General features: G+C 35.7%; 3 protein-coding genes across 3 annotated transcripts; all 3 read left to right on the forward strand.

Moving 5' to 3' along the window:
* On the forward strand, nucleotides 3,548-12,276 carry LOC18609828 (vacuolar protein 8). Its single transcript, XM_007045140.2, has 9 exons — nucleotides 3,548-3,983; nucleotides 4,989-5,339; nucleotides 5,429-5,644; nucleotides 6,429-7,075; nucleotides 8,301-8,397; nucleotides 8,486-8,539; nucleotides 8,890-8,999; nucleotides 9,658-9,848; nucleotides 11,461-12,276. The coding sequence occupies exons 1-9, from the start codon at nucleotides 3,711-3,713 to the stop codon at nucleotides 12,096-12,098; spliced, it is 2,577 nt and encodes an 858-aa protein (XP_007045202.2). The 5' UTR covers nucleotides 3,548-3,710; the 3' UTR covers nucleotides 12,099-12,276.
* On the forward strand, nucleotides 12,782-15,337 carry LOC18609829 (probable NAD(P)H dehydrogenase subunit CRR3, chloroplastic). Its single transcript, XM_007045143.2, has 3 exons — nucleotides 12,782-13,262; nucleotides 13,529-13,671; nucleotides 14,979-15,337. Exons 1-3 carry the CDS (start codon nucleotides 13,027-13,029, stop codon nucleotides 15,101-15,103), a joined length of 504 nt encoding a protein of 167 aa, XP_007045205.2. The 5' UTR covers nucleotides 12,782-13,026; the 3' UTR covers nucleotides 15,104-15,337.
* On the forward strand, nucleotides 15,513-17,160 carry LOC18609830 (serine carboxypeptidase-like 50). The gene has a single exon (XM_007045145.2). It carries the CDS (start codon nucleotides 15,706-15,708, stop codon nucleotides 17,056-17,058), a length of 1,353 nt encoding a protein of 450 aa, XP_007045207.2. The 5' UTR covers nucleotides 15,513-15,705; the 3' UTR covers nucleotides 17,059-17,160.

Here is an 18,581-nt window from a genome sequence, read left to right on the forward strand (position 1 = left end):
TCGTCATGACCTTCGTCGACTTCTTCTAACAAATGGAATCTTGAGCCTGATTTTGGGTTGCTTTTAGTAATCTATTCATGGCTAGTTTGCTTCCCTCTAGTCTTTGCTCCTCCCTCTATTCTATTAACAATATTCTTCCTATAGTTCTTTTTGGTTATCATCCATGAACCAAATCTAGAGGTATCAAAATCCTTCATAGGGTTCTTATTTGAATCATCCACCTTCAATGCTTGCTTTTCAAATAATCCTTCATTCATTCTTTGTTTCATAAGACAAACCTCTGCAAATGTTCAAATTTGCCATGGTGAAAACAAAGCATTTTGATTTTTGAGTCCATACCATGCAAGATAGCAACTATCGCTTAACATGCGCCTATAAGCTTTCCTATATTTTTGTTTTTACTATATTTAGGTATTTTGATTCAACAGTTTTGCAATTATTAATTATTTAAAATAAATTTTTTATTTTCATCATTTCATGCACCTAAAAATTTGGTATTTGTTTTGGGGAAAAAAAGGGTAACTATAAAAAAATAAAAAGGAAAGAGAATAAAAGAAGATTAAGGTAGCGTTTGGTACTTTACAATGTAATGTGATTACAGGTAATGTGATTGTAAGCAATATGATTGCAAGCAATGTGATTGTAGGGAAGATAATATTACAGTGTTTGGTATATAAGTAATGTAATGATTAAAATGCAACAAATATAGCATTGTAGTGTTTGTTTTACAAGTACTTTACAGGGTATGTAATGTTAATTTTCAAAACTACCCTTATATATTAAAATACAAGTTTAACATGTATTTTTTATTGGTAATTTTTATATAATGTCATTTTTAAATATTTTTTATTTTTTATTTCTTATTACAAGAATATAATTTATTTTTATTTTTAATATAATTTTTAATATTNTTTATTTTATTTTTTTAATATAATTTTTTATATTGTATATTTTATTTTAAATTTTTTCTTTAGAAGATAATATTTTATTTTTGTTTCTTAATACGTTTTATATGTATACATTAATGTGATAGCTTCCTCTCTTGTAACCAATAGCAAATTGGCAATAAAAAACCCATAATTCTCAATCTCCAATTAATTTCTTCTGAAAATATCATAAATTCAAAAAAACTTGCTATCAAGCTAAAACAAAATATCAAGCATAACATCACCAAAACCATATAACTGAAAATCATAAATGAAGCACCTTGATTGATGCTCTAATCCAAAAGTCATAAAGTTCTAATAAAACCAAAGTTGAAGTCACCTAAAGGATAGACACACCATTGTTAAAATACAAAAGAGTTCAAAGTTAATAACACTGTTAAAGTTCACCCTAAATTGATAACTAGTTCTTTGCAATAACAATACCCATCATTGCTTTAGATTGAGCCACTAAGCAAAGCCTTCACATAAATTTTCTACAACTCCCCTGACAATGAAAATAGATAATTTATCTTCCACATATCACTAGAGATGATATGTCCAGCCTTAACAATTTCTTCAAAAGTCAAACCTTCAACTCCCTAAACTATCTCAGCTACATGCTTTTTCAACCTCGCATCTTCAGCCATGAATTGAAAACGACTTACTAATTTATCAATTCCTCCCCTTGCACCTTGACAGATTTCTCCAATCTTATCCACACTATATTGGAATGCATGAACAATGTTGTCACCATTACCTTTTGTCTTAGTTTTTTTACGACGCACCTCTCTGTCACCTTGCTCTATAGTCCTTCTTCTAGTAGCAGTGGATCCCTCACTATTGGTAGCTTGAGCAGGAGAAACATCATCATCACCATTGTCATTTTCATCAACATTCAATGCACTGAAAGCTTCTGAAGCTACCCTTGTTGCTGCAAATGCAACTTCCTCAGTTTCTATGTTCTCCACTGCATCAGCTGGTGACTCTACTCCTTCCCTAGTTGCATTCTTTTCTTGCACCCTAAAATCTAAAAAAAAATTATAATGGTTTCCTACTATCAAGACCAATTTTACCTTAAACAAAATAAAAAAAATGGGAGGTCAAATCTTAAAAAAAAAAAGCAAAAAAAGAGTAAAAATTCAAGTTAAGGGTTAAAATGAGATTTTTTTAGGTCAAAACGGTAGCAGACCATCTTCGGTTGTTTGTCAACGCGTAGATCTCGAAAAGTTACATGGATTCAAAAAAAAATCTCCCCAATTGGACAACCGAGCATAAAATTAGGACTTTTTAAAGTTGAGACCACCTTTGACCCAAAACAACCGAAACATTGTAACCTTTTTTAATTTAAACGTTGCGTTGAGTTTAAGCCCACCCAACAGTCCTCATAAGAGCAAAATGAACTAGAAGAATGAGGGGACTAAACCCCCTACGAGAAACCAACCCAACTCTTACAAATTTTCTAAAAAAAAAAAATTTCAATCCAAAGACCCAACCCCAAAAAAAGGCAAAAACAAAAACACAAGGCTTCTTCCTTGATAAACCAAAGTACTAACCAGTTGGATTACAGGCCGTCCATTAGAACATATAACATTCTTTACTAACTAGTCACGTAATACCTTACTAACAAGTCTCGCAATGCCTTAATAATAAGTCACGCAATGCTTATCAATTAGTCACGCAATGCCTTATCAGAAACTATTCACGTAATGCCTTATCAAAAACTAGTCATGTAATGCCCAAAGTCAGTCACGTAATGCCTATCAACTAGTCACGCAATGTCTTATCAGAAACTAGTCATGTAATGACTTATCAAAAAATAGTCATGCAATATCCAAAATCAGTTATGCAATGTCCAAAATCAGTCACGCAATGCCTTATCAAAAACCAAGCACAAAGAAGATGGTCATGTCTTGACGGTATCATGGATTTGGCAATGCTAGGTACGAGTTCTACTGTTTTCAGCAATTCTAATTGGATAAAAGTTCTAATTGGATAGAACTTGAAAACTATTTGATTATCCATATTTTTTTGAGAGAATAAAAACCAAAAATTGCAACCAAACATGCAGCGTTTTATTTCATCACAATTACCTGTACCTCTTGTTGAAGATTAGCCCAGAAATCCAACCTCTCTTGCCGATCAAGGGCCAAATTGTTTCAATGATAAACCCTAAAATATAAATATGAAGAAAACCCAAATTAATAAAAAAAAGTCAAATTAAAGAATACAAGAAGAAGATAAAAAAAGAAGAAAGAAAAAGAAAAATGGGAGATTTCGATCCATAATTTCAAATGATGAAGAAGCAGAGCTAGAAGAAAGAGTAGCGACTTTAGCAAAATGGAGAAGAAACAACAAACCCTCAACCCCAAAAACGATACTTTGCTTCTAATTGTGAGTAATTTTTTTAAAAAATAATAGATAAAAATATCTTTAAATACATTATAGAGTGCAATATAATATGATTGTATTAATTTTGAATTGTAATCATATTACATCTATTAACTGTAATATAATTACATTATAATATTATATTATAATAATCTATTAAAAAATAAATATTATAATATAATTTAATTAAGTACATTATAAATAAGAACGTGACTTTACATCCCTGGTACCAAACGCATCCTAAATATCCGGTCGCCAAAAATTCAAGGACATTCCAATTATCCAGCGAGTGAACAAAGGCACTGCCGAGCTCCTAAGTTCTAGTTATAGGGAGAAAAATCTGAAAAACCCCACACGCAAAACCCTGCTTTTCAATCCCACTGTTTTTGGCCAAAAATGATTGCATCAACTCTCTCAACTCACTTTAATATCAAGCTGCCTAATCCTCAGCAAGCATTTACACCCTCCAGCAGCATGGAAGCTATGTCCGTAAAACCCAGAAGAAAAAACTCTTCCTTTTCAGCAAAGTTTCGTCATTTGCATCATTACCATCATCTTTGGAGCAGTTTCTTCAAACCCAACTCGTGTTCCGTCCGTACGGTCCTCAGCAAAGTCAGTGGTGATGGTGGTATGGTTGATGCCACTCCGCAGGAGCCTGCTGCAGTTTCTGTAAGTTTTAAAGTCTAAGATTCTTTGTTTCTCATCTGGGTCCTCATAATTTGATTTGAAAGTTTTTTTCTGTTAGTTGTTTTTGCTCTCTTTTTTTTTTTTGAGTTTTATATTAATGGAAAGAAAGATGTTTCTCAATTAGAAAGTAGAACCTTTATGGTTTCAGAATGTGAATGATTGGTCAAATGAAGTGCGTTTGAAACTTGTTAGTATCGCATTCATCGGAATACGAAATGGGGAATTAGACCAGATATTGGTAGGAATACAGTTTTGGTTCAGGACAAAAAATTGGAAATTTATTTTTAGATAGAATGTACCACAGAGCTACAACGACAACAAATAGGAAGCCTTTCACCACCATGAGGGGTCGGCTATATAGATAATAATGCGTCACTGTTCCCTGTTTAAAACCATATCCGCAGAATGTATCATAGAGCTGTTACAGAAAAATGGGGTGTAAGGAGCTTTTGCCAAAATTGTACTGAAGAATGGAAGTCAAATTTTGGTTATCAAGCAGTCCGAACAATGAGCTTGATAAAATGCTATACATTAAAGGTTTGTAGGTTTTTTAAGCACTTTTTGAATTGGGAGGGGAGGATTCAACATTTGAAAGGTGCAATAAGGAGTCTATGCTCTATGCAGAACAGATTAAATGTTATAATTTCCCTGGTGGGCAGTCAGGGGAGACTTTAATTTTTAATCGCCCTGAGCTTGGCCTTTAGACCTGTCTGGTTAAGCCTCCAACTTCTTATTCATATGTTTAAGCTTGAAGCATTTGATGATCCCAAAAAATATAACATGGTTATTTTTGGTCTGTTTTTCCTTTAGTTTTGATATGTACTTACAATTACAACTATTATTTTATTCTTGCCCTTGCGCCCCCCCCCCCCTACCGGCCCCCAACTCCCCTTTCTTTCTTTCTTTCTTTTTTTATTTCTTAAAAGAAATGTCTATTAATCTAAGATGCAGACAACGGAATGATACAGCTTGTTATGCTAATTCCAGGATGCTGAAGAAATAAACAGTAGTTCTTCTACTTTAGGTGACAACTATGTGGCCTTATTTGTACGGATGCTTGGGCTTGACCATGATCCTCTTGACCGAGAACAGGCAGTAATGGCACTATGGAAATATTCACTAGGTGGAAAGAAGTGCATTGATGCCATTATGCAGTTTCAGGGTTGCGTAAACTTAACTGTAAACCTTCTTAGCTCTGAATCTAGTGCTACATGTGAAGCAGCTGCTGGTCTTCTACGATCGATATCTTCAATCAATTTATACAGAGGTTTAGTGGCAGAAAGTGGAGCAATAGAAGAGATAACTGGTTTGCTGAGTCGACCTTCCTTGACTTCTGAGGTACAGAGGAGGTATTTCACCTTTGAAAATTTCACCATATTTATCTTGTTTGTAGAAATTTGAGATATATTATGAACTCACTTTTTCAGGTTAAGGAGCAAAGTATGTGTGCTTTGTGGAACTTGTCTGTGGATGAGAAACTTAGAGTGAAAATTGCAAATATTGATATCCTACCATTGCTAATCAATTGTCTAGATGATAATGACATAAAAGTGAAGGAAGCAGCTGGTGGAGTTTTGGCAAATTTGGCCTTGAGCAATTGTAATCACAAGATAATCGTTGAAGCTGGTGTCATTCCAAAACTGGTGAGGATCTGTGTTCTCTTTGCCGAATTGGCAATGGTTGTTTTCTAATGAAGTGACTGAATGCGTTTCTGGTTAGATGCTAAAATGGTAACTAAAATATAGTGACTTTAATTATTGAAGAGCAATTGTTTCCTCGAACGAAGTGCTCTCTCTCCTCATGAACAGATTTGGGGCACTTCATTGAGTTTTGCTCTCTTATTGATGGGTTGACCTGATTTCTTTTATTCTGACCGAGAAGGCAGAGGAAAGAATATGACAATTTTCTGGTCTACCCTCATTATGCAGAAAGCTTATTTGACATAATAACAAAAACTTGTTCATTCTGGTGCATCCTTTTCTCATCTATTGTTTGTAAAGCTTTACTATGGTTACTAAAATCAAAATGATGTGAGTAGCATGTCAAAATCGTCAATCTAAATGGTCTTGTAAGATATTGTTTATATAAATGATGCCTTCACTAGGGAACTTATTTTGTTTGCCATCTTGTGGCTATGTTCTCGTTGACTTATACATCTTCTTGCCTTGCATGCACTGCACCTTATACCAAGTTTTAACCTCTGAAATTCAATATATTTGACTGGTCTTTATCAAGCTCATCAAATTCAATTTTACTAGTAGATTATGCTTAAGAATCACCTAGAGATGAACTGGATCCATTGTTATTGACTCATTTTAGGACATGGAAGGCTGTACTGTATGATTGTGATTGGAATGACCTGAAAATTTAACAATAGTTCAACTAAATTTCGATGGGACTCTTGAAATGTTCTTATTTAAAATGCAGGCAAAGCTCTTAAAAATTGATGTGGAAGGATCTAAAGTGATTCAGAAGGAAGCTAGAAATGCATTGTTGGAACTTGCTAAGGATCCTTATTATAGAATTCTTGTCATAGAGGAGGGTCTGGTTCCTGTGCCCATGGTTGGTGCTGATGCATACAAGTCTTTCAGGCCACAACTATATTCATGGCCTACTATGCCAGATGGTACAGAGATTGAGCAGACTTCAAAAGGTCCTTCCAGGTTTGGTGCTTCTGAATTACTTCTTGGGTTAAATGTTGACAAGAATGTTGACATTGAGGAAGCTAAAATTAATGCAATAGTTGGACGGACACAGCAACAGTTTCTTGCTCGTATAGGGGCTATTGAATTGAATGATGGAAAAAAATCTCAGGCTGAATTCCCCACTGATCAGCGACTTGCTCTTCTCCCATGGATGGATGGTGTGGCTCGATTAGTTTTGATTCTTGGGCTTGATGATGAGGTTGCCTTATCAAGGGCTGCAGAGTCAATTGCTGATTCATCTATCAATGAACATATGCGGACTTCATTCAAGGAAGCTGGTGCCATCAAGCATTTGATTCAGCTTTTAGACCACAACAGTGGTGCTGTCAGATCAGCTGTGACCCACGCTTTGGAGAGGTTGTCTGTCAGGTATTTTGTTCCCCATGTTTTAAGTCTTCACACTATGCTCAGTCTTGCTAGCTAATGCTTTAGGTTCTAAGTGGGGAAATTTTGACAAAGGAGCTGATTTTTCTTGAAGTCCACATTGACCCAGATTTTGGCCTTTTCCTTTAGCTCACGATAGTGTTGTATAGATTAGTGAGTCAATTTTTTTTTTTTATGGTTTAAATTTAAAATGCTGATGTGAGAGTTTTTAGTGAGCCTTCTGGTGCTCTCTCCTATATGCTTCTTAAACCCTCTGTATAAACATAACTCCCAGGGTTACTGTTTGGATATGGAAGCAAGCTTACATGTCTGGTCTCTTTACTTAATTAACTATAATGAACGACTTAATTAACTATAATGAACGGTCTATATGTGTCTGGAATCTATTGATGGTCCCACTAGAGTGGGGTCTAGTCTTAAATTTTAATATTTTGTTGTGAACTGGAGCATCAGTAAAATCCTGCAGTCGGCAAATGACCTGGCTGATTAGCTGGCTAAAGCCAGGACTATGAGAACTGGTGATCTCTTATGGGTATTTCATGAAGGGGTAAATGGCACATAATGTTTTTTCCCTTGTCGCTGCTTCCTGCATACTCGATGTGTTTTATTGCTTGTTCACAGGGGAAGTGTGGACTGCTAGGATATGGCTTTCAGTTTTCTACTTTTGTCCATCTTGTGAATGGATGGATCTGTATAGTCTTTGATCACATTTTTTTGTCCTCCCCATATCTTGCAAAAGGGTCTGTACAGGGACTTTGTTTTTTGTTTTTGTGGTTTCTGTGCTTTGCTTCTGGTGGTTCTGGATTGTATTGGACTGTGATGGTTTGATGGATATGGGGTGCTATGGAACTTTTTTGTCATCCATAGCTTTTGCTGTATTTTGGGGATGACTCTCCATCCCTTTTACATGTGAATAATACATCAGCTATTCTATACACACACACACAGTTTTATGCATGATTTCTCGATTTGCTTTGTGGGTATTGATGCTGGTATCCGGTCATATTGCCTCAGCTTTGTGTTATGAAACCTTTTTTCTTTATTGAACACTGAGCATCATGCCATTGTCTTTGAATGTATCCTCATATTCACTTTTCTTTAATTTGATTATTAATGATTTATAGTTTCTGGAGTTAAAGTATTATCATCTCTGCGCTTGATATCTCAATTCTTAAATCAGATAAATTGTTTCTGAAGTTCTTTGCTGCAGCTCTGGTGATTGTGAGGTACTTGAAGCTGAAGGTATTTTACATCCTTTAGTCAGTACTCTGAAGCACTCGGAGAACTCTGAAAGCTTGATGGAAAAGGTACAGGCTATCTTTATTTTCTCAAGAGATAATTTGGAATAATTCTAGTTTGATAATGGTTATGACAAGGATTATTGCTGAACTGCAGACCTTGGATATACTTGCTAGGATTTTAGACCCTAGTAAAGAAATGAAATCAAAGGTAAGTCAATCCTTTCTTGCATCTTCATGTAAATGAGAAAAATACAATTTTACATCTGTAGTTTGTTCTTGAGGCTTGGACCCTTTGAGGTGTCCTCTGTTAATGGCAGGGCCTATGGTGTTAACATTTTAATTAAAAGATCCTTTTGCATTTTTATTAATATTTGTTGTCTTATTAAAAAGGTTAACATCATAACTCCTTGCCAGTAACAAAGCAACCTCAATGGTTCAAAGTGTTCAAAACACAGACACACACGAAGAGGAGGTTTGAACAAAACAGGACAGCAACAGATAGTGGACATGTACTTTGCCCTGGATTTTTCTATTGACTTACATACTATTACATTCTAGTTCTATGACGGACCAGTTAATGGTTCAAAAAAAGGTCTAGATGCTTCAAGGAGGCTTGATGCTTTTGTTGGATTGACTGAAGACAGGCCAGTGTCAATAATGGAATCCAGGTTTCTCCCTCTTCCTTCTGTTATCTATGTTTCTTTTAAAACTGATGGTTCATCATTATGGCCTCCTTCCTTTCCTATGTGGTGTTTACTATTGGATTATTGTTGTTTGTCCCTAAATGATTACTTACTCTGGATGAAAAACCTGGAGAGAACCCATTGGGCAGCTTATTGATGTTTGCCTCTTGTTGTGCTCTCTTTCTATGTAGATCCCTTTCTCATGGTACTGCAGGGTTTTGAAGTTTTATCGCTTTTAGCCCTCTTGGTTCTATCTCTTCTTTCCTCAATTTCCTCTAATTTCTCCCTAAGTTGATTCCCTCCCTTTCCCTCTGTTTTCCCTCTATTCTCTACTTTCTCTTTCCCCACACAATAAATGGTTTGGAGAAAAAGAACTAAATATCGAAAATAAAGATGGCTATTTTAAGGTTGCTGGTGGTTCTGGTAAGAATATACATCTAAGTCAATTGTTGGTTTCTTTTGTTTCTTGAAATGAAAGAAAAAGAAATTAGTTTATGCTGTTTTCTTCTCCTCTTCTTCTTTCTTTTTCTCCTTGAGGCTTTATTTCACTACAAAAGGTTTCATGTTTCAGTATATTGATGTTGAACCCTTAGGTTCTTAAAAGTTACACTGACCAGTTGTATATGTTGGAAAACTTTTATAGGAAAGAATTGCTGGACTCTGCTGTCATTACTCGCCTTATTGAGATTCTGAAGACATCATCGTCAAACCTGCAAAGAAAAGCAGCTTCTATCTTGGAATTCATGACAATTATTGAACCAAGCATGGAAACGATAATGACAGTTGATATATCATCTGGTCTGGATGCTGTTTTTCAACAAAAAGTTCTAAAAGGTAAGGGTAATAATTCTTTTAGTTGAAACACTTAAGCTGTAGAGAAGTACCTTGTTTGGACTTGAAACAAAATAATGCTCTTGGAAGGAGGATATGTCTTCACCCTATCCTCTTTTGTGTTTTGCTCGTGTAGTCGAAAAGGAAGAGAACATTTTCAAGTTTTAATAACAAGCAGTTTAGCTGTCCAGGAAATTGAAGGTCCACAAAAGAAAAAGGGAACCTTTTCTGGTTGTTTTATATGATGCTTTAACCATTGTAGAGTTAAGGTGGATTCTCATTTTAAATTTAGCCCCTTCTAGTTAAGTTTTTCTTTGTTTTCCTCATATAGGTGAAAAACGAGAAAACATTTTCTAGTTCCAAATATAAGTAGTTCAGCTGCCTAGGAAGTGAGGTCCATAGAAAAGAGAAATATTTTATGTTTTATCATTATGCAATTAAGGTGGACTTGCGTTCCAAATTTAGGTTCTCTTGCTTAGATTTCCCTTTGGTTTTAGGTTATGGACCTTCAAAGCAAATTGAAACTCCGCTTGAATTTTAAGTTCTTGTTGCTCAATCTGCAATTTCCATATGGGTATTAGTTCATGGTATTAACAAAAGCCACACAGTTTTTAAAGTCTAAATTTCAAGCATCTTTCTTTAGATATAAATTATAGTTGATGGGATTTCTTTTGGGCATTTTGTGGGTAGCTGATTCTTTGCAACTGAGTCCAATGCTTCTCCTTTATTTCTTGTTAAATGTAAATGCATGTCACCATCTACTTTTGAGGGAGTTCTCTCACTCTCTCTCCCTCTCTTGCATGTGCATTTTGCTTTTCCCGTCTAAAAAGGACTTTACTACGAGCCAGTTACCATTTTCTTTGTCTCCACTTTGGCAATTGGCAATTGAGACTCTACTTATTAAAGAAAGAGATTGCTCGTTTCCAGAAATATCGTGCCTTCTGCCTTTTGAATGCACTGGTAATTGCAGTTCTTTTCCTACGCATTTTGCAAGTTTGAGTGATATGCTCAAAGATGACTGCAAAATAACAACTTTCATATTCCTCATGTTTATAAGGATTAATAAAAATTTGTCTTATCATGTTTGACTCTCCACAGTTTAACCTAGTGAAGGTATATACTGACCATAATGATGTTGCTGTCCACTTCTACATGCAATTGAGCATCATAGCATTTCATATAGCGATAAAGAATCTAATTGTTAGGTTAATTGAAATGAGAGTTTCATGCTTTCATTTCTGTTGTAACACTATTTCAGTTTCTTGCTTTCGTTGACCAGAGTTTTCTTGTCAATTCGTAACCGAAGAAATATTTCTTGCATCTGTTCTTGTAAACAATGCAGTACACTGAAATGGAATAGTTACAATTGCTTTTTGGCACAAGTTTCTTTGAAATGATTGTGAAGTATCAATTAGTTCCTTCATGTAGATTAATTTGGAATGATTTGGGAAGTATCCAATAATTTTCCCCCCCTTTTGAAAGTTGCAACATGTAGATTCATTCGGAGGTACCTGGGCCTAGTTTTAATGCCTTCCCCAATAGCATGGGATAATTTTATTTAATAGACAATGTGTTTATAGTCGGATTGTTTTAGCAATACATTTGGTATTGGCAGACATGGAAGCTGATGTAGAAGGTCAGGAACTTGACAAATATGCTCTTGAACTTGAGGAAGCTGGCCTAGCAGTCTCTGCAGCATCAAGGCTACTAACCAAACTTCTTGAGTCTGAGCAGTTTTGCCAAAAAGTGGATTCTGACCATTTCACTAAATTACTCTGCAAAATCCTCAAGTCAGATATCCCTCTTCACAACAAAGATTGGGTTGCTGCTTGCCTTGTTAAACTGAGCTCTTTTTCTGGTCCTAATGTAGATTTTGAGAATCCAGTCAACATGGAGGTAACTCTTTATGAGACAATCCCAAGACTTTTAGAGCAGATAAAATTGAGTCTTTCTCCAGAAGCACAGGAAGCTGCTGTTGTTGAACTTAACAGAATAATTTCTGAAGGGGTGGTGGATTCCACTCGAGCTGTTGCGTCTGAGGGGGGTATATTTCCACTGGTGAAGCTTATTGAAGAAGGGAGTGAGAGGGCAGTCGAAGCAGCCTTATCAATACTGTATAATCTGAGCATGGACAGTGAGAATCATTCAGCAATCATAGCTGCTGGAGCAGTGCCAGCATTAAGGAGGATTGTTTTATCTCAAAGATCACATTGGACACGGGCACTTCGTCTACTGAGGAATCTGCCGGTATGATGGCAAAACTGAGTATTAGGTTTTCTGGACCATTGTACAGATCTTGTAAATCATTTTTGTTCTATTCTGGAGCCATTTATATGAAGTTTTGAAATTCACATTGGTATAATTTACATTGGAAGTCCATAGTGTCTATGTGACAAGGTTTGTGCTCAATTCCTTGCCATTTTTCCCACTCCATTTGGACTCAACACTCATGTCGATCTCTTGAAAGCCCTTGATGGTAAATAGATTTTGTCCTCAAGAAATCAACTGATTGCTGCGCTACCAAAGCAGCAAATATTTTCATTTGTAAGCTATATATGACAATGAAACGGTCATAAGAGAATCGGTAATGAAGAATTTTACATTATGGTGATGGCGTTTAGCATTAATGATCTGATGGTGGGTTCAATCCGGCTGATTTGTGTGTGTAGGAATTTCTGCTTCAGCCTCTGTTTACTTTGGCACTAACATGTTGTATAGCTTTAGCAACCAACATGTTATAGGAGCTGCTATGCAAGGTTAACGTTATCCCAAATTCCCTCGTCTTGAAATCAGGAGAAATCATTTCCAAATAATTTAAGCAAGAGAACATCTTATCATAGTAACGATTGATGGTGTCTCCAATGGGTTAGCGAGATTTATGAAATGGGAAAATGTTTGTCTTATATCACATTTGTCAAAACTATAAAAGTAACGACAGGCAATAGAAAAGATTTGAGACTGGTTTAAGATAATAGCTGCGACGGTACATAGGCTTGCAAGGGTTGGCGGTATTTCTTTGAGGTCGTGTACCTACTGCTTCCAATGTTGTACCTTAATATCTTTTCGAGATATTTCTGCTTCATCACTGGCTAGCCAGCTTGGTAGTTTTGTAAGTTATCCTTTGACAGTTAGCAGAGCAAACTAACAAAACCAAAACACGAAACACAGACACCAAAAGAGCATGGCTTGCTTATCTTGCACTTCCATTTCCATGCCCAAAGCTGTTGCTCATCCCCTGGCGTCTCTTACCGACAACCCGTCTCCTCCCCAAGAAGTCAAATCAAATCCTAAACCAAGAACTACAACTCGACCCAGAAAAAGGAGACAACGTTTGCACAAGCAAAAGCCGCAGCCTCCTTCAATCATCCAAATTGAACGTGCCATTGGTGCAGGCTCCTTCAGGGACGCTGACTCCAGGCATATTAATTCTCAGCTCTTTCTTTCTTTTAACTGTTTCTCAATCGTGTAACTGGTGTTGATGTTTGTATTTTCAATGACACAAAAAGTTCATTCATCATTTTATGAACATGGTTTGTTTGTCCTGTCTGTCAATCATGTTCTTTACAATTTCTTCTTTTGATGTTGCGTCTCTCATTCTATGTTTTTTTCCTAATGGGAAGTTGAGAATAAAGTTGATTGAGATGGGGTTGGTAATTCCAGTTTCTTTTGTTAAACCTCGTCAGTGATTTGGAGAATCGGAGGAGAACAGTATTTGATGGGCTTTTGCCAATTACTGGTGGTAAATTTGAAGGAGAAATTGAGAAGAAGCTCCGCGAGACTGGGGAGTGGATTGGTAGCAGAACTGAAGCAACCTTTCGTTCCTGCGGTATATGAATTTCTTTCTCTAACTGATAAAATGATTGGATTATGTTTAAAAAGTTAAAGGTCTTGCAATTGAGTATTAAGATAACTTTTGTTACTAAAGTTGGTGTTTAAGTTGAGATTACAATATGATATTCATCATTTCTCCTCTTCCGGCTTGGGGGAAAGTCTAATTAATATATATATATATATATATATATATATATCCATGTACGAAGTATGCACTATGTATGACTGGCCAAGAAATTCAATGTGAACTGTGTGATTACTATTTTGGATGTTAAATTGTTGACTAAATTGAACTCCATAAGCAAGTAACTCAATAGAAACTATTGTAGTTGACTCAGATGTCATTGCCTACTTTGTTAGTTTCTGAACAGAGAAATTTACCCTTTATCTTTTCTTTCAGAAAAAAATTAGTTCTAATTACCCTGCAACTATAAAGTTCAAACTTATAGTGCTTGAGTTTATGCCTGTATTATGAACCACATCCAAAATATGCAGGTCTACACCTCATTCCGAGACAATTTGTGGTGTTGCTTATTGTTCCTTACATTTTCCCATTAGTAGATTATAACCTCAGTTCTATAGTCTCAACCTCAGTATCTTCCTAAATGCACATTTCCTCCCTTATTTTTGTATTTTCATGGGGTAGAGATTCAGATAAATTGTAGCTAAGGAAATCCTTACTGCTTCTACAGTCCTGTGAACTCTGAAAATTGGGACCGCCCTTTAGTTACTTTGTCTCATTGGGTCTATGTTTTGGTCTTCACTGGATGCAGGGATGCTAAGCTTCGGCTTATGTCCTTTTGGGCGGTTATGCCATGATGGATATCGCATCCTCTTTTATTAATAAAACTTCTTATAATCTCTCAACAAAGGAGATTTAGATAAATAATATGTAAAGAAAATCTTCTTTTTTGTGCAGTAGCATACATGGTAGAGCTCCTACCATGTTAACTATGTTCTTCACTGTCTTTAAATATACTGCTTTTTTTGGAATTAAGAAACACTGAAGTTGAAAATGCACCTTCTATTTTGTTCCTTCTATTTTGTTCATAGACAATTGACAAAAGAAGAAGGAAAAAAAAAAAGCAGATGTTGTAATGGTTGAGTGCTGCTTTCTTCCTTCAATTTCTTCTATCTGATATGGAAAACCCCAACCTACCCTCCTCTTTTATTAGATTGAACTTGGAACAGCCAAGTAGTACCAGTCTCGACTTCTAACAAAGAGTGCCCCCTTAGGGACTTCTAAGTTTCATTTTCATGATTGGGCTCATAATAGTTTTATGTTTGCCAAATGTTCTGCAGGAAGAAGAATTCTGTTGGTCGTGCTTCAATGGTTCCTACCAATTTGGGCCTTTTCTCTCCTGGTGGCTTCTGGAGTTATAAAGCTACCATTCAGCACACCTCTGATTGATGACCTCATCATGTGAAACTAGATCCTAGATGTGATATGGTTTGTACACGTTAATTTGAAGCTTCTTGCTTGTTATGATGTGATCAAGGTCGTGCCCTGTCTATTAATAAATAATTGTAGTAAATCTTTATCATTTGGGTGTGTGTCATTGTATTTAAGGTGATGAATAGGAACATGTGTAAAAATTATGATATTTGTGACTATATCCTTTTATTAATTATCAGGCTGCGAAGTATATTTCACATCATAACTGGGTATGCGTTATGATAATAGTATAAATCAAATTCTATGATGAGAATTATGTATCTCTAATATCTTATTTGATAGTGTGTTTGCAATCAAATTTGACAATAAGGATCAAACACAGTTTCTATTGCTCAATACATTATAGTACAGTAATAAAGGAAAAAGGAACGCACACACGTACACATTGATTTTGTTTGCAGAAGGTTCGGTGGAGCAGCCTAGCATTTTTAAATATTCCCGTCGTTGGCCAAGTAGGACCGCCGCAGGTTTGTCCAACGCCAAAACCCCAAAAGATTCCCTCATTTCCACATACTAATATTATAAAAAACAATCAACAAATTTCTCTGTCATTTGCTAGCATTTCTAACAATAATGGGAGTGGAGTCAACGAGAAAAGCTTGCTTCTTCATCCTCTTCTTCCTGTGTCGCGCCACTTCAACTCCTCTCTTTCCCAAAGAAGCCCTCCCTACTAAGTCTGGCTACCTCCCAGTCAATCCTGCCACCGATTCTGCCATTTTCTACACTTTCTATGAAGCCCAAACCCCCACTTCACCCCTTTCCGAAACCCCACTTCTTATTTGGCTCCAAGGAGGCCCTGGCTGCTCCTCCATGATCGGTAACTTCTTCGAGCTTGGACCCTGGCGCGTTGTTTCTTCTTGCAGTCAAAACGTGGAACACTTGTCTCATGAGCCCAATTCAGGTTCTTGGAATCGCTTATTTGGTCTCCTTTTTCTAGATAATCCTATTGGAACAGGGTTTAGTATAGCTTCAACGCCTCAAGAAATTCCTAGAGACCAAATTTCTGTTGCTAAGCATCTTTTCATTGCAATAACAAAGTTTATCTCATTAGACCCTTTGTTTAAGCATCGTCCAATTTACATTACCGGGGAAAGCTATGCAGGAAAATATGTTCCCGCAATTGGATATTACATATTGAAGAAAAATTCTCAATTGGTAGCTTCAGAAAGATTGAATTTGAAAGGTGTTGCTATAGGTGATGGGTTCACGGACCCTGAAACTCAAGTTGCTACTCATGCTGTTAATGCTTATTATTCCGGTTTGATCAATGAGAAACAAAAACATGAACTAGAGGAAGTACAATGGGAGGCAATTAAGTTGGTTAAGGTGCGGAATTGGAGTGAGGCGACAAATGCTAGAAGTAAGGCAATGCATTTGTTGGCGAGCATGACAGGTTTGGCCACTTTGTATGACTTCACAAGGAAAATGCCTTACCAGACGAGTATAGCAACCGAGTTTCTCAACATAGACGAGGTAAAGAAAGCGTTAGAAGTGGACGAATCAAGCATATTTGAGGGTTGCAGTGGCATTGTAAATGCTGCAATGCATGAAGATATGATGAAGAGTGTAAAGTATATGGTGGAATTTTTGGTGAAAAAGACCAGAGTGTTGTTGTACCAAGGATTCTATGATGTAAGAATTGGTGTAGTGTCAAATGAGGCATGGGTGAAAACAATGAAATGGGAGGGAATTGAGAGGTTCTTGATGGCTGACAGAAAGATTTGGAGAGTGAGCGGTGAGCTTGCCGGTTATGTGCAAAAATGGGAGAGTAATTTGACCAACGTTGTGGTCTTAGGGGCTGGACATCTTTTGCCTGCTGACCAGGCATTGATTTCGCAGGCTATGATTGAGGATTGGGTTTTGGAGAATGGACTCTTTGGTGGAGAGCTGGTGAATCTCTCAACAAATTTCCGTGAGCCAACGTGAAGAGTATAATTGTTGTTGTGCTTTATTACAGCTGGTGTGTTGACATTTGTAACAAATGCTATGAATAAATTCCATCGCTGTGGTGTGGGGTTTCTTGATCCAGTTGAGTGTGGTTTTGAGAGACCGAAACTGAAATTCCATGAGAAACAAATCCCAGAAACACAAGTGTAAGGAACTGCAAAATTTGAGAGATCAATACCTGTCAGCAGCAAAACAAGTACATAGAAAAAATAAATTAATACAACACCATAGTAAACAAGTGTACTGAGACTAATACCTCTCTTTAAAGATTTGAATTTGAGATGTTTAAGTTGAAAATGTTTGCAGTATCTTTTAGTAATAATTGACGTTTCCCTTGTATAAACAACAATTGAATTGATTTTGCTTTGTAGTTATTTTTTTTTTATATTTAAGTAAAAAAATATTAAAAATAATTTACTTTTCTACTGTTTGATTTTAATTTATAGTAGGTGATGGCCAAGTTTGGATGGAGATTTTAGATTATTTAAATCTCTATTGTTATCATTATATTAAAACTTTGAAAGCAAATAAACAAAAAAGTGGATAATAGAAAGGAAGGAAAATCAAAATGGCAATACCCCAACAATACAGTACATACTACCAATTTTGGAACTGAGAGGGGTTCTGTTTACTCATTGAAAAAAGAAATAATTTCGTTTCCCCACCACTTCCCTGTATTACTGTTTTCTTTCAATACAAGTCATGCTGTTGATTATTTGGTTTGGACTAAAAGTAACTTTATGGCTTTCCAAAGCTAGAATTGCATCAAAGCGAAATGATTTCCCTCATAGAGTGCATTAACATTTGAACATTGATCTCTGTTTCCTCTGAAATTTCACCGAAATATTTGCATTCAAATGTGATCAATGAAAGGGAGAAAAAATAAAGGGAAAAGAATCAGAAAAGGAGAAGTTTGATCATTTCATGATTTGATAGAGGTTGGTCATCTGGCAAATCATGTGGAGAAGGGTATGGCTTTGTGTAGTAAAAAAGGATAGTGTCTTAATGGTTTTTCTTTCTTTCTTTCTTTTTAAATTAAAATTAAAAGGAATGAAGTTTTGAATTTCAATTATTTCTTTCTAAAGAGGGTTATTGTATAGTTTTCTGATAGTTTAATTGATAAAATTTGGTAATGATCATGGGCAGAATTTGGGGTAAGGCTCATATATATTTGCTAGATATTTGAGGTAAATAATTTTTAATTTGTGAAGTATTTACTTCATTAATAAGATGTCACATTTTGGTGACTTGACAACATATAGTTTCTATATATAAATCTTTACAAGGGTTTTTATTTTTCTAACAAAAAATTGATTTCTAATCCCTAGCCTAAACAATTATACTTAAACAAAAAAAAAATAAAGTTAAGCAGCAAAGTTTCCATGTATGATAGCATACTTCTCATAAGATAAGTACACTACATATAAAATAAGTAAACATTTTAAATATATTTTATTTGATCAAGTATATTATTTTTATCCTACACATTTTTGACTTTCATT

The sequence above is a fragment of the Theobroma cacao genome, chromosome 2 (genome assembly GCF_000208745.1).
Source record: "Theobroma cacao cultivar B97-61/B2 chromosome 2, Criollo_cocoa_genome_V2, whole genome shotgun sequence".
NCBI classification, from domain to species: Eukaryota; Viridiplantae; Streptophyta; class Magnoliopsida; order Malvales; family Malvaceae; genus Theobroma; species Theobroma cacao.